Raw genomic sequence first — 12,425 nt, 5'->3', positions numbered from 1 at the left:
AACCTTCTGCCTTTGTACAAGGACTGACTGCAGTTAGCATTGCGTCGATGCTTTTTGACCATTAGTTGACTTCAAATTCCGATTTGTTATGTGAGCAGATCATTTGCATTCACGGTAAAACAATTGAATGAACAATAAATGACTGAAAAATAATCAATTATAAACTCATTACATATTACTACTGAGTTACCAGAAAGAAAGGGTCACTAAGAAAACAAACACAAAAAAGTAATAAAATATCTGTGCAAAAGCCCAGCAAAATGCATCTTGGGAATTGCCATTGTATCGGCATGTACCGTACTATGATTGGCTGCCTGTATTTGTAATGCGTTGGCTCTTTGGAGTGACTACTGTAAACGTGATTTAACTGTGAATGATTCGTTTTCTTTGATCATGGACATTTGAATTCGTATTATTTATATGGTACATTTATTTTCTATAACTTCAGTTGAAGTTGTTTTCCTATTTTTCACAGAATGTTTATTTGGAAAACCTTGAAGTTATGACATTTGTCATCAAATGAAAGCATCCAGGGGGGCATCACAATACAATTAGCCATAATATGCTAAAAGGCTTCGACCACATATATTGGTAACGGTTTGAGATCGGATTTTTTCACTCGGGCAATACCAGTTAAAAAGTCATTATCGGACAACTCTATTATAAAATTAAAAAATAAAAACTGAGCAGCGTTGTTTAAACACCGGCAAAACTATGAATTCATTCAGAAATTATACTGTTTAGTACAATTCAAACGAAAGCAACTTGCAAGCACTACCTTCTTTAGGTCTAAACAATACATTGTATTTGTCTCTCAGATGTTAAAATGAGCATGCAGGCGTTCCATTAGCCCAGGTTAGGAAATAGGTGACTGTATTGCATTCAGGGTGTAAGGGGGGGGGGGGGGGGGGGGGGGGTAAGGTCAGAAGGAATGAAATAAAGGAGTTGAGCAATCGAGATCAAATTAAGCAGCAAAGAGTAGAGTAAAATCTAGACCGTGTATTTACCCCGCTCGCTCACGTTGACTGCGACCGATGACATAAACAAATGATCATAAGAACACAAAAAGCAGACGTAAGCAAAGGAGAAGACATGATATTCAGTCACAAACACAGAAGAGAATGCACGTTTAGAACTCGGACATACTGTACGTCCACGGCCGGCAGCAGTAGCGGCCGATGCCAGACCAACAGTTCATTTTGGGGCATTTCCTGTTGATTTTCAGGCACTTTTACGGGTCGCTTCCCATTGATTTTGGGGCATTTACAGGTCGTTTCCTGTTGATTTGGGGTTACTGAAAAGGAAGTGACTCGAGAATGTCCCCAAAAGTGACTCAAAATGAACAGGAAAGAAGCTGTAAATGCCCCAAAATGAACAGGAAGTGAGCTGTAAATGCCCACAAAAGACTGGCTGTGAATGCTCTGAATGACGGCTCGAGACGTCCAATACGTCTGGACCGCATTGGCGCTAGACGTCCAATCCGGTCCAAAGGTATTGGACGTCTAGCGCCATCAATGGCAGCTAGTGAGCTAACGTAGACACTGTTCTGCCGCAAGATTTTGTTGGTGGCAAACAGTTGGGTCCTATTTTACTCTTAAACCTTTTTAAAATGATATATTGATTCTCGGTGGAAGCATATCGATAACCTTTTGAGCATCAGCTTTTCCATACATTGTCACGCCGCCAGTAAATGTCAAGTATTTCAACTAGTTACAAAGGTCCTATGGTGAGCTGTATGGTCAACCCATGGTCAAATGTCATGCCTGGTGTGATTTACAGTCTACAAACAGTATTCATTTGATTGTGCAGATGAAGTCATTTCTGCCTTCAGCCTTCTGTGAGAGAATTCTGTGAGAGCCTTACAATATGCTAAATATGTTAAAACTAAAAATACATGTAATATGTGCATTTTATGTCACTTCAACACTTTTAAAGTACAAAGTCTCTGAATTCTTTTTAACAACTCATAAATAATAATAATAATTGATCAATAAATAATAATTAAATAATATTACAATAGTTATTTTAATATTTTGTTGTGTGCACAAATAGATTCCTACATGTTTCGTCTTATTTTGTTGTGTTTGTGGAAAATATACGCACAAGTTTCAGCCTGAAAACACTGTTGTACTTACGGTTTTAAACCAGCAGGGGGCAGCGTTCACTTCTTGGTGTGGACGGGCGATAAATGTTTGTATTTTAGAGCGAATAAAAAATGAGCCGCCTTTGCAGCAATGCGAGACAGACGTTGTAAACTAGTATTTTTTTCTTGATTCAGGTGAGAAAGAGTCATTTGACTGTCTATATTAGCGGATTGCTTTATTTTAGTATGACTGCGATGATAACTGTGTGTTAATATAGTTCAGAAATATGTAGAGATGTGTTCGTAATGGCGAGCGGACGACGAGTGAATGCTAGTAGTGTCTAAAATGCAGAAGTGAAATGTTTTGTCACAAAAACAACGTGTTTGTTTAGTCATTATATAAGAATTTGCATTTTGTAGCAAATAAGAAATGAGCCGTCTGTGTGCAGCAATGCGAGACGGACGTTTTTTCCTTGTTTCAGCTGTACAAGAAAAATGATCATATTTAATGTGCACCAACAGACTGAAGCATTTCATCTGTCTGCACCACGCTACAGATGCATTGCTATTCTTTCAACCGACCTGAATGTCGCCTGATCACTGGCTTGCCAATGGAAAAAATGTGCGCGCCCCTTACTGGTTGCTCTTTTTAACGCTTCCCCTGTGGTCCTTACGCCCGCCAGCTTTTCCCCGAGGTCCTCGCGCCCTTCCCATTACATAACGAAACTTTTTTTTTTTTTAATTTAAATAATTGAAGATTTGTCTGCGAGCCAAATGCAGCCGTCAAAAGAGCCATATCTGGCTCGCGAGCCACAAGTTCCGGAACCCTGCTATATACTGTAGGCAAACGTGCTGTCAAATTGTTTTATTCCATTTTTAAAACTGCAAGCATTTTGACTCCAAGTGACTGAGTGTATTCATGTCATTGGTTGACCACAGTGAAACAGGACTACCTGTGTGATGACAATGAAAATGGAGCTGTCAAAACAAAAGTCTGGAACATGTATGAACCTGAAGAAGATGTCAGACAACAGTAATAACCCTGAAAATAGTCCAAAATTCAGTCATTCAAATCATCTATTTATTCATTACATCTCGTTAGATTTTCCAGTGTCCGGTCATTAGGTAATAGGGGTTTTGAATGTGCTGGCACACTAGACAGCGCTCATTTCTGCACTGCGTGTACTGTCATTTCATTGCGATGACCAACACTAGAGGGCAGACTTGAACTATTTAGTAAACTGTCGTATGACTCACAAGCAACAAAAAACGTTAGAGTTATGTTGATGAATGATAGCTTCCGGTTTAATAAGGATATACAGCTCAATTAAAACAAGAATTATTTTTGCTTTGCCTGAAAAAGACACCACAATCATTTGGTTCTGAAACAAAGATAAACATGTTTGTAAATGAATGTTAGTGCCGATTGAGTGGGTACATACTTGATCCCTCTTCTGTAACCATCCCAAGACCTTCTGCTTTGTTTTGCCTCTCAAAAGCGTTGAGATCCAGCACACTGTGAAGATGAATCATTATTGGCTCACATCAGATCACGCCGGGCCGGCCCTAGGCATAGGCCAGCTAGGCGCCGTGTAGTGGAGGGGGCGCGCTCACGAGGCAAGGGGGAACAGTTGGCGTTTACAGCGTGTAAGCAGATTCACTTCACGTACAATGACAACGAATGGCAGGCGATTAAATAAAAGATCATTCAAGCTCACAGTTTCAAAGCAAAAATGATCACATAACAAAGAACCAAGTAGCATAACTAGCAATAAATGAAACAACTGGAATCGGTCAGTGAAAAAAAAATACTTACAGCGGCGCATTGCATGCTGGAGGCACGAGGGGCAATTTTTTTGTACGAAAACAGTGATGAGAGCAGGTGGTGGCAGGGCTAGTCTCTCCCAAGTGAGAGTTTAGAGTAGTGATGGCCAAATGAAGCTTCTCGATTGAAGCTTTGCAGCCAATTGATTCAAAGCTTCTTGGTGGTTCATTTGCTATATGCAGCTATCTAGAGGTCTTGAAACCCAAGAAGTGAACAGTTCTATTGCTATTTGTTTAGGAAAGTGATCTGAGTACAACTTGCAGCAAGTGCTATGAGGATAATTTATGTTTTGGCTTTAAGTTGTGAAAATACAATATTTCCCCCCAAAATATGCATTGCCATTTTTGGAGGGGTTCCTAGCCGCACTTTCGCCTGGGACACCAAGCCGGCCCTGACTTAATTGACAAAACGTTTGCGTCATCATTACCTGCAAGACATCATTAGTCCGGATAAGCTTTTGAAAAAGCCGACATCTCGCTTCTCTTTTAGGTAGTCCAACATTTTCTGCAAAAAAAACAACCTAGGAAGTTAAGCAGGTTGAAGAAGTCAATTGAATCATTTCTTCTTACCTGCTGAACCAAAATGTTTCCCCCATTGAGAATGGAGATGCCGAGTTTCAGGGTAAAGGTCACCATAGCACCCAGTCGACCTAATGACCAAAGAGTGTCAATCACTGTATATTGTAGAGGATATGCATACGGTCTACCTTTACTAGCACCGATCATCTGGAGCACCATCTCGGCAGCCCCGCGGTCGTGCAATCGGGCCTGCTGGTACAACATCTTTTGTTTCTCCATTTCCTTCTCTTCAAATGTTTTCTCTTTCTCTTCCTCGTCATTCTCCTCTTCACCTTCCGCACAACTCTGAGGGGGAAATGGGATTTGAAATATTTTTGGGCGTTAGTCAATGAGAGCAATATGTACCTTTGCCATCATGTCGGCATACGCGATGTATAAGGGATCCTCTTCCAGAGAGCTGAAAAAATTAGTAGGACAAATATTACATGGTTAAAGGTCATCAGTCATGTGTGTACTCTGTGTGTGTGTGTGTGTTCACCTGCATTCTGTAAGAGCATTGTGGCTAAAATGCAGAACGAGCTGGTGAAGTGGATCAGGCTGTTTCCTGACCTCCTCCTCTTCCTCCTCCTCCACTTTGTGTTGTGTTTTCTGTTCAAGCCACGGCCTCTTGTTATTCATGATACAGTAGTGTTACTGTACTATTACCTTTACACAACAAGCTTCCATGGGGATACACTGGAAGCATGCAGACCATCAAGCGCAAGCACGGATGAACATGCAAACAGCCACATTAGCAGAGGTGACATGCAGCATCTGTGCGCTTCTCCGTGAGCCAGCTTAATATTTACGTACACAAATCTATGGCCTTCCATCCATTTCAGTGGGAGCAAAAGCCCACCATATGACCGGGAAAAAAAATGGACTATTTTTCCAATTTTCCTATCCTTTACAAAGTCATTACAAGGTTTTTAATACGTGTGCAGGTTTCAATTCCATATTATGGGAGTCATTTATATTTCTTCCTTGCATGTTTCAATTCCATATTATGTGAGTCATTTATATTTCTTCCTTCCAAAATTGTGATGGAATTGCTGAGCTATTATGGTGGGTCATATGAAAGAAAGAGGTGAATAAAACACTAGTTAGCGAAAGCAACGTTATTTCCAGTATGCCCATCTTGTTCAACCAGCATGTATTTAGTTCCAAGTGACCGTGTTTATTTAAGCGCCAAGGTGGGTAGTAACGAGTCACATTTACTTGAGTCTCTTTTTGAGTAAAATGTACTTCTAAGACTCAGCCAAACTTTTTACTCGGGTAGATTTGTGAAGAAGAAACAGTACCCTTACTCCGCTACTTTGGTGTACACTGGACGTTCCATTTATCCTACATACTAGATTTGGCTTTTGTTTTTGCCAGAGTGGCAACAGGGGCGCTACCAGTTTCAACGATAAGACGTCGCAACAATAATCACACGACCCCATTGTACAAGTAGGACTCAAGCTTGCCATTCTATGATCACGCCGACCTGCTCAATCACCTGGCGTCTTTAAAGCACCGTAAAAAATGAAGTATTTGACATAGCGCGCTGCCATCTCGAAAGCGTGGGTTTTATTCTCTCGCTGAGGTCTGAAGTGTGCTCAAACTGTTAGCTCTGTTAAATCAGGGCAAAAAACGCTACCGTTCACCCCAGCGTATTTCCAATTTCAAGCTATTTGCTTTTCTTTCATTTCTACTTCTAATTTTCAATTATTTTTTAATTCACTTGATGAGTTTTATGTATAATTTACAGTTTCAACTGTCTTTGTAACCTTTTTGATTTAATGAGATTTTACCAATCATTTTATTTCTGCTGTCAATCTTTATGTGATGGTCAAGCACTTTGACTTGCCCTGTGTTGAACTCTGCTATTCAATGGTACCTCTACTCAGAAATTGGCTCTGGAAATGGCTTCGTAACGTGAAAATTCTGTCAGCAGAGACTCGTTTTCCATGTAAATGCCCTAATCCGTTCCAAGCCGACCAAAATTCAGTCTTAAATCTTTTATAACCCATACAAATGCATCAAAACATAATCAAGCAAGCACTTAGATATGCGATTTGATGCATTTTCCCACATAAACATCCTAATCACTGCTGTCAGTTCCACAGAAAAACATGACAGCGCTGCTTGTGCTTGGACTATAACGCCTACATGAACCACCCGCTGCCAGATCAGAGAGTGTCGCGACTCTCTTTCAACCTGGCTCTGCTTAGAGCTACTGATGACGCTTAACCTTAAGGCCAGAAAGACCATTTCTAGGTGATGCCACCCGGTACGCCCGAAAAATCCTGGAGTTGAGAAGAGGAAAACGTGTTTCTTGCTTTAACTCAACAATTCAGAACTAAATTTCTCTCAACCTGCGCACTTAGCTTCAACATAGTTTGTGTATTTAGAAACAAATCATGATCATCACTGCGCAATCCCTTTAAGGGATCTTGATCACAGTTAAATGAAACATATTTGGAAGAAAAAAAGATTGAATGATATAGCTCTGACATCAGCATTGATGTCATGCTTTCTACACAAGTGGTCGAGGGGAAAGAAAAAAAAAATACTTTCAGGCATATACGACCACACGAAAACGATGGGGAGAGCATCCTTGGGTACGGACGGGCTTATATGCTGCAAGTACTTACTGCAAGGTCCTGTACTAGTTTCTCTTCAAAAGAATACTCTTCTGTTTCTATCCATATTCTCTGATAGGCCAGGAGGAAGAGGTTAATAGAGCGATGCCTAGGGAGGAGGTAAGAGGAAATTAGCCCTGGTTAGATTAAAGCAGAGGGAAGCAGGCCCTTGGGAAAAGGTGTTAGTTAAGGGTCCGGTACATCCCACTGGTCTTTGACTTTTCGAAGGAATCGTCAGATATGTAAGCAAAGTAGCGTAAACATACTTGGGAGTTGTTTTACAGAAACAACAAGGTAGCTTTGTGCAAGAGTGTCAAATTTACGGCCAGCGGGTTGTATATACAAAATCACATGCTTTTATTTTGACATCAGTGTCTTAAAACCTTATATTTGTGTCATCGAGTAGTACTGCACTTGGCTCACTTTCGTGTCCGCACTTCCGTTCCTTCGCCCACTTCGAGTCAAAATGGATTGCAAATCGATCAGTGACAGCCAATGAGGTAACAAGGAAGTGACCCAAAAATGCCCTATATCCAACAGGGGGTGACACCAAATCAACAAGAAGTAACCTCAAAATGCTAACAAGAAATTATACCAAATTTACAGGAATTGACAAATCTTACAATTACAAGGAAGTGACGCAAAATGAACTCACTGCCTGCCATCGACAACAATAGACGTCCAGCTCACATATACAGGAAGGACTGGCCTTCCAGTGCCATTGAGTTACGCTCGACGTCGTATCCATTTTTGACTGGGAAGGGTGACGTTAAAACAAAACAAACTATTCCGGCACACATGAGATTGAATTGCCATAAATGTGCCGTGTGAAACAAAATGAGTTTGACACCCCAGGCTTAGTGGGTACCACATCTGCCTTACAGTTCGGAGCTTTGAATCTTAGCCTCAGTTTCAGTTGACACAGTACACAAATTTGTCAGCGCTTTCACACTTGACCAAAAGGACCAGGGTCCGGTTGGGGAGCTACCCCGCAGCAACACTTGCAAATGAGTTCTTGAAAAGGTCCAGCGGTTCACACTGCGCCATCCCAATGTTCTGAGTAGCGTGACGTGGACGAAAGGCGCACTCATTGATTGAACAAATAGAAGAGGAAATACCTCCTTTCTGGGAGGGAGCGTGACAGCGTATTGTGACACCGCACGTAATGTAGCACAGCGTAGCAGGTCGTCGGTCGGCCAGTGGCGGGATAGCTCCCTCCCGACTCGTTGCCGAGCGAATTGGTGTATAGAAATAATGCATAGAAGAAAATTAAACCACCAAAGGGAACCGCGGGGTACCCCAGGTCACACGGGCACAGCATCGCTCTCACTTTTGTGACTTTTGGGACTGTCAAATTGTCGCCACTTCCGGGAGTTTTAAGATTCGCGGAACGGAGAGGATCTCAGGCACGGTGTAGCGATGAACAAAACATTTTACTGTATCCCAAAACAGGGTCGTGGGACTTTCTGATCGGGGTAGTCCAGTTGGCGTGAGGAGATGAAGCTCCGGAAGGCGGCAGGCGTAAATTAGACAAGGGGCGCGCAAAAGCATGACCTGGGGCGAGAGCAAATATGTCGTGAGCCAGAGAATTCAATAAGGAATGCGACATACAACTGACGTGGGAAACAGACACGTCGATCGGGCGACGAGGTCCGCTGCTTTTAAAGGGCTGATTGTCATTTCCGTCGACTGTGGCCGCTGTCTGAAGTGTCATCAGAATTAAAAACACGCATGCCTGCCCAAGGTGGGCCAGGGCTCAGGAGGGAGGGGCGGAGGCCCTAACAAGGAGAGCGAGACTCATCCCGAAAGTCTCCGTCTGTCTATGCCGCCGTCGCTCTCAAACGGTACGTTCGGCAACAGCACGCAAAACACAACCGCCACAATGGAACTTGATTCTGTACAGTATATCAAATGCAACTGCTTCGCGCAGCCAGCTCGGCAATATTTGGCCACGGGTAATCGACTATCATCTTGCCATTGTTGATTTTGAATAGCGTACGCTTTCAAGGATGCCCCGCGTGTACCGTCACAGCCTGAAGCATCACAGCTCCACGATGTGACGCTGCACATGAAGTAGCAGAAGCGGACCCTGCTCCGGTTGCATTCACAAGCGAATCAGGGTGCGCTGAAAGCGGACTGAGACCCATGATTTTTGAGCGGACCAGAGTTCGTTCGTTTGGTCCAAACTAGAGAAAAAGAACTCTGGTCCGTTTGAAACAGACCAAACAGCACTTGAGTCCAAGCGCACTTAGAAACCAACCGACAGACCAGTGGTGAAACCAGTAGGGATATTTGAAGTGAATGAAAGTTCCCTTTTGTGCACGGAGGGAAACAAGGGCTAATAACAACAGGAGTGCATGGTGTCAGCAACAGTGTCAAAATGGGTCAGTTCTACGTTACCGTCAGCATGGAGAGCAGAGTGTCATAGTCTGAGTTCTCATGCATTTTCTCCAGCCAAATATGTCGGTAGGCATTCAGGAAGTAAATATTGTTTTTGTCTCTAAGGGAGGCAAGAACAATCAAGTGTGACACTGACACGCAAGATTTTCGGTCACAGGTTTTGTTTGACAGTGAGTTTGTAAGTGTCATAATTATGACGTCACAGTCATGAGCATTAATGAATGCTTATGACAGATGTCACTAAGCGTCATCCGGCAAATGATGTCACATTGGATGTCATTGTCATGACAAGTGGTATCATGACAACTTGACATATGAATGATGTCACTTTCTATGCCTTTCTGTCACGACAACTTGACATACAAATGTGTAATTACACCGTCAAATCAGGTTATGACAGTATCATGACTGATTTTTCTGAGTTCAAGTAGAAACATTTAAACCTTTCATTAAGATGTCATTTCACTGTCAAATCAGCTTATAACAGTGTCATGACTGTTTTCCGAGAGGTTAGGTAAGGTAAGGTAGGTAAGCGTTGTCCGATATTATCTGGTAGCCGATATCATCGACCGATATGAGCATTTTAAAATGATATCAGACGGACAAAGTTTCCGATTTTAATGATCAATTTTGGGCCAATATGAATGTTGCCTTCAAAGTGAATGTAGAAGCCTCCTACCTTCGTACAAGTGCTGGTCACAGCTTGGCACAGCAGTTATGCTAATTGAACATTAATTGTCTACAAACTAAGATGCTTGTGATTTATAGAGCATTTGATTTCATGGTGCAAAAATGGAATGAACAATAAATGACTGAAAAATTATGAATTATAAACTACTGCATTACCAGAGAGAAAAAAGAACAGTAATAAAATACAAAAATTTGTGCAAAAGCCCAGCAAAATGCATCTTGGGAAATGTCATTGCATTGGCATATCCTATGACTGCATTTGTAATTGTTAAGTTTTGTGTTTGTTTCCTCCCAGTGTGACTTGCCTGTGATTGCCCATTGATTTCACCAGTTGTGCCTGCTCCTTGCGTATCCTCCAAGCGGCTTCCTCCAGTGTCACAGACCTGTTCCTCGATGTCTCGTTACCCCTTGTCTGTGTGTATATCAGCTCCCCGTTTTCGTCGCGATTTTGTTCCGGTTCGTGTCTGCGTTTGAGCCCAGCATTTCCCTGTACCCTCGTCCTGCTTCGCACTTTGTAAGTTGTTTGATATCAGTTTTTTGTTTGCCTTAGTGTTTTTCGTACTTTGTTTTTTGGTTGGCGTTAATTCAAACATTTTGCACCGCCTGTCTTTCTCGCCTCCTTTTCCCTGCATTTGGGTCCACACCGGTCGTCCGCCCACGTTCCCGGACGGTGATGCTTTGGTCGCAGTTGTTCTATTATTTTTCATGGAATGTTTATGTGGAAAATCTTAAAGTTGTTACATTTATCATTATTAAAGAATCCAGTGGGTCATCGTAATACAAATTGTAATAACACGTTCAGTGCACGACCGCATATATCAGGGAGTTGGACAACATCGGGATATCGGTTAAAAAGTCAATATCAGACAAAATTCATTTGAACCTTTCGTTATGACCGTCTGTCTTGATGTTACGGTCAAGCTCACTATAGGTCATTTTGTCTCTGCTTCTGTCAAGTTGTCATGACAAACAAGGACAACTTTGCATCAAAAGTCAGGTCATTCATATGTCAAGTTGTCATGAGAATGACACCAAAAGTGACATCATTTGCCGGATGACGCCTAATGACATTGGTCATAAGCGTTCATATGCTCATATGATGCCACTGTCAAATAAGTGATTTTCACTGGATATAGCTTGCATTATCCTTCACATGCAGGAAATTAGCTCTGTATTTGGGAGCACAAATGTGTCAGCTTTGGAAACAGTTTCCTAAATGTTTGCTATAGCGGGATATATTTCAGTGTCAACAATTGCGAGTGAATGTGACATGCTGCCTGACAGCCAGCCAGGCAACGGAACACATATTGAAGGGGGCCGCCGTCCTGCTTGGACCCCATAATTGTTTTCCTCCTATTGTGGCTTGTTTCCTGTAATTGAGTTACAGACCAGCAGGGCATGAAATTGCTAGTGTCCCTTTTAGTATTCCTTGAAAACATCAGCGGGCCAGACATCCCCCCCCCACACACACACACACACACACACAGCCTGTGCACTAATGCATGCAGTAAGTAAAAAGGGATTTTTAAGTCCGAGAAAAGAGGCAAATAAAAATGTGATGTCGCAGATGCTATCAGAACCGCATGGAGTTGACCACTAGGGTGATTCTCATGAATGCTATGCATTACGGTAATGAAGAAGATTTGCCAAAGCTAGCTTAAAATAGCAGAATGTTACGATGACCTAATATTTATTTACATTAATTGATTAATGTCTTAAAACAATATTGTACATTATGATGACCTATAGTGGGAAAGTAGGCATTAATACTTCATTATTAACATGATCAAAAACAATCTCATGGAGAACAGAATATATAAATACAAGTACTTAAATGTGTCATGAATTAAAATCACCCAGTAAGGCATAAGAAATAGATGTGTTTTTATCATCGTCGGACGCACAGACAACACCCGGTTAAGTTTCGGTGCACGCTTTTCTTTACCTGGGCAGATTATAAAGCGGAGCCATCCGGAAACACGCGACAACTGCTCTTTTCCGTTGCTTGGACAACAGTTTCTGCCAGACACATTTCTTGGATCTTAATGGTTGCTCCACCTAGCAGGAGGAAGAAATGAAAATGAATTCATCACTCGCCCGCCCACACATATAATGTGCATCACCTTAAATGTCAATGCTGCTGTGTTCTGCTCCATGGTGATTTTATATTTTGTTGTCATCCATTTTTTTCCCCCCACATGTTTTACTTTTAATTTCTCTTCGACAAAAAGCAGATTAACAGAATT

General features: G+C 41.9%; 1 protein-coding gene across 9 annotated transcripts in view; it reads right to left on the bottom strand.

Moving 5' to 3' along the window:
* LOC130931032 (ryanodine receptor 3-like) overlaps nt 1-12,425 on the bottom strand; it is a 201,207-nt gene that overhangs the window by 34,473 nt on the left and 154,309 nt on the right. For 3 of the 9 annotated variants that reach the window (XM_057859486.1, XM_057859487.1, XM_057859490.1), the window contains 9 exons: nt 12,125-12,237; nt 7,102-7,198; nt 4,965-5,074; nt 4,832-4,883; nt 4,615-4,771; nt 4,478-4,557; nt 4,336-4,412; nt 3,526-3,599; nt 1,008-1,025 (listed from right to left, as the gene is read on the bottom strand). In XM_057859486.1, the coding sequence (XP_057715469.1) occupies nt 1,008-1,025; nt 3,526-3,599; nt 4,336-4,412; nt 4,478-4,557; nt 4,615-4,771; nt 4,832-4,883; nt 4,965-5,074; nt 7,102-7,198; nt 12,125-12,237 (778 nt within the window). Of the gene's footprint in view, nt 1-1,007; nt 1,026-3,525; nt 3,600-4,335; nt 4,413-4,477; nt 4,558-4,614; nt 4,772-4,831; nt 4,884-4,964; nt 5,075-7,101; nt 7,199-9,489; nt 9,590-12,124; nt 12,238-12,425 lie in introns of all 9 variants that reach the window. The other 6 variants (XM_057859483.1, XM_057859488.1, XM_057859491.1 and 3 more) reach the window with 3 other exon arrangements.

This window comes from Corythoichthys intestinalis, chromosome 15 (assembly GCF_030265065.1).
Source record: "Corythoichthys intestinalis isolate RoL2023-P3 chromosome 15, ASM3026506v1, whole genome shotgun sequence".
Classification (NCBI taxonomy): domain Eukaryota; kingdom Metazoa; phylum Chordata; class Actinopteri; order Syngnathiformes; family Syngnathidae; genus Corythoichthys; species Corythoichthys intestinalis.
Note: the sequence above shows the minus strand (reverse complement) of the source record. Positions and strands in the feature narration are given on the sequence as shown.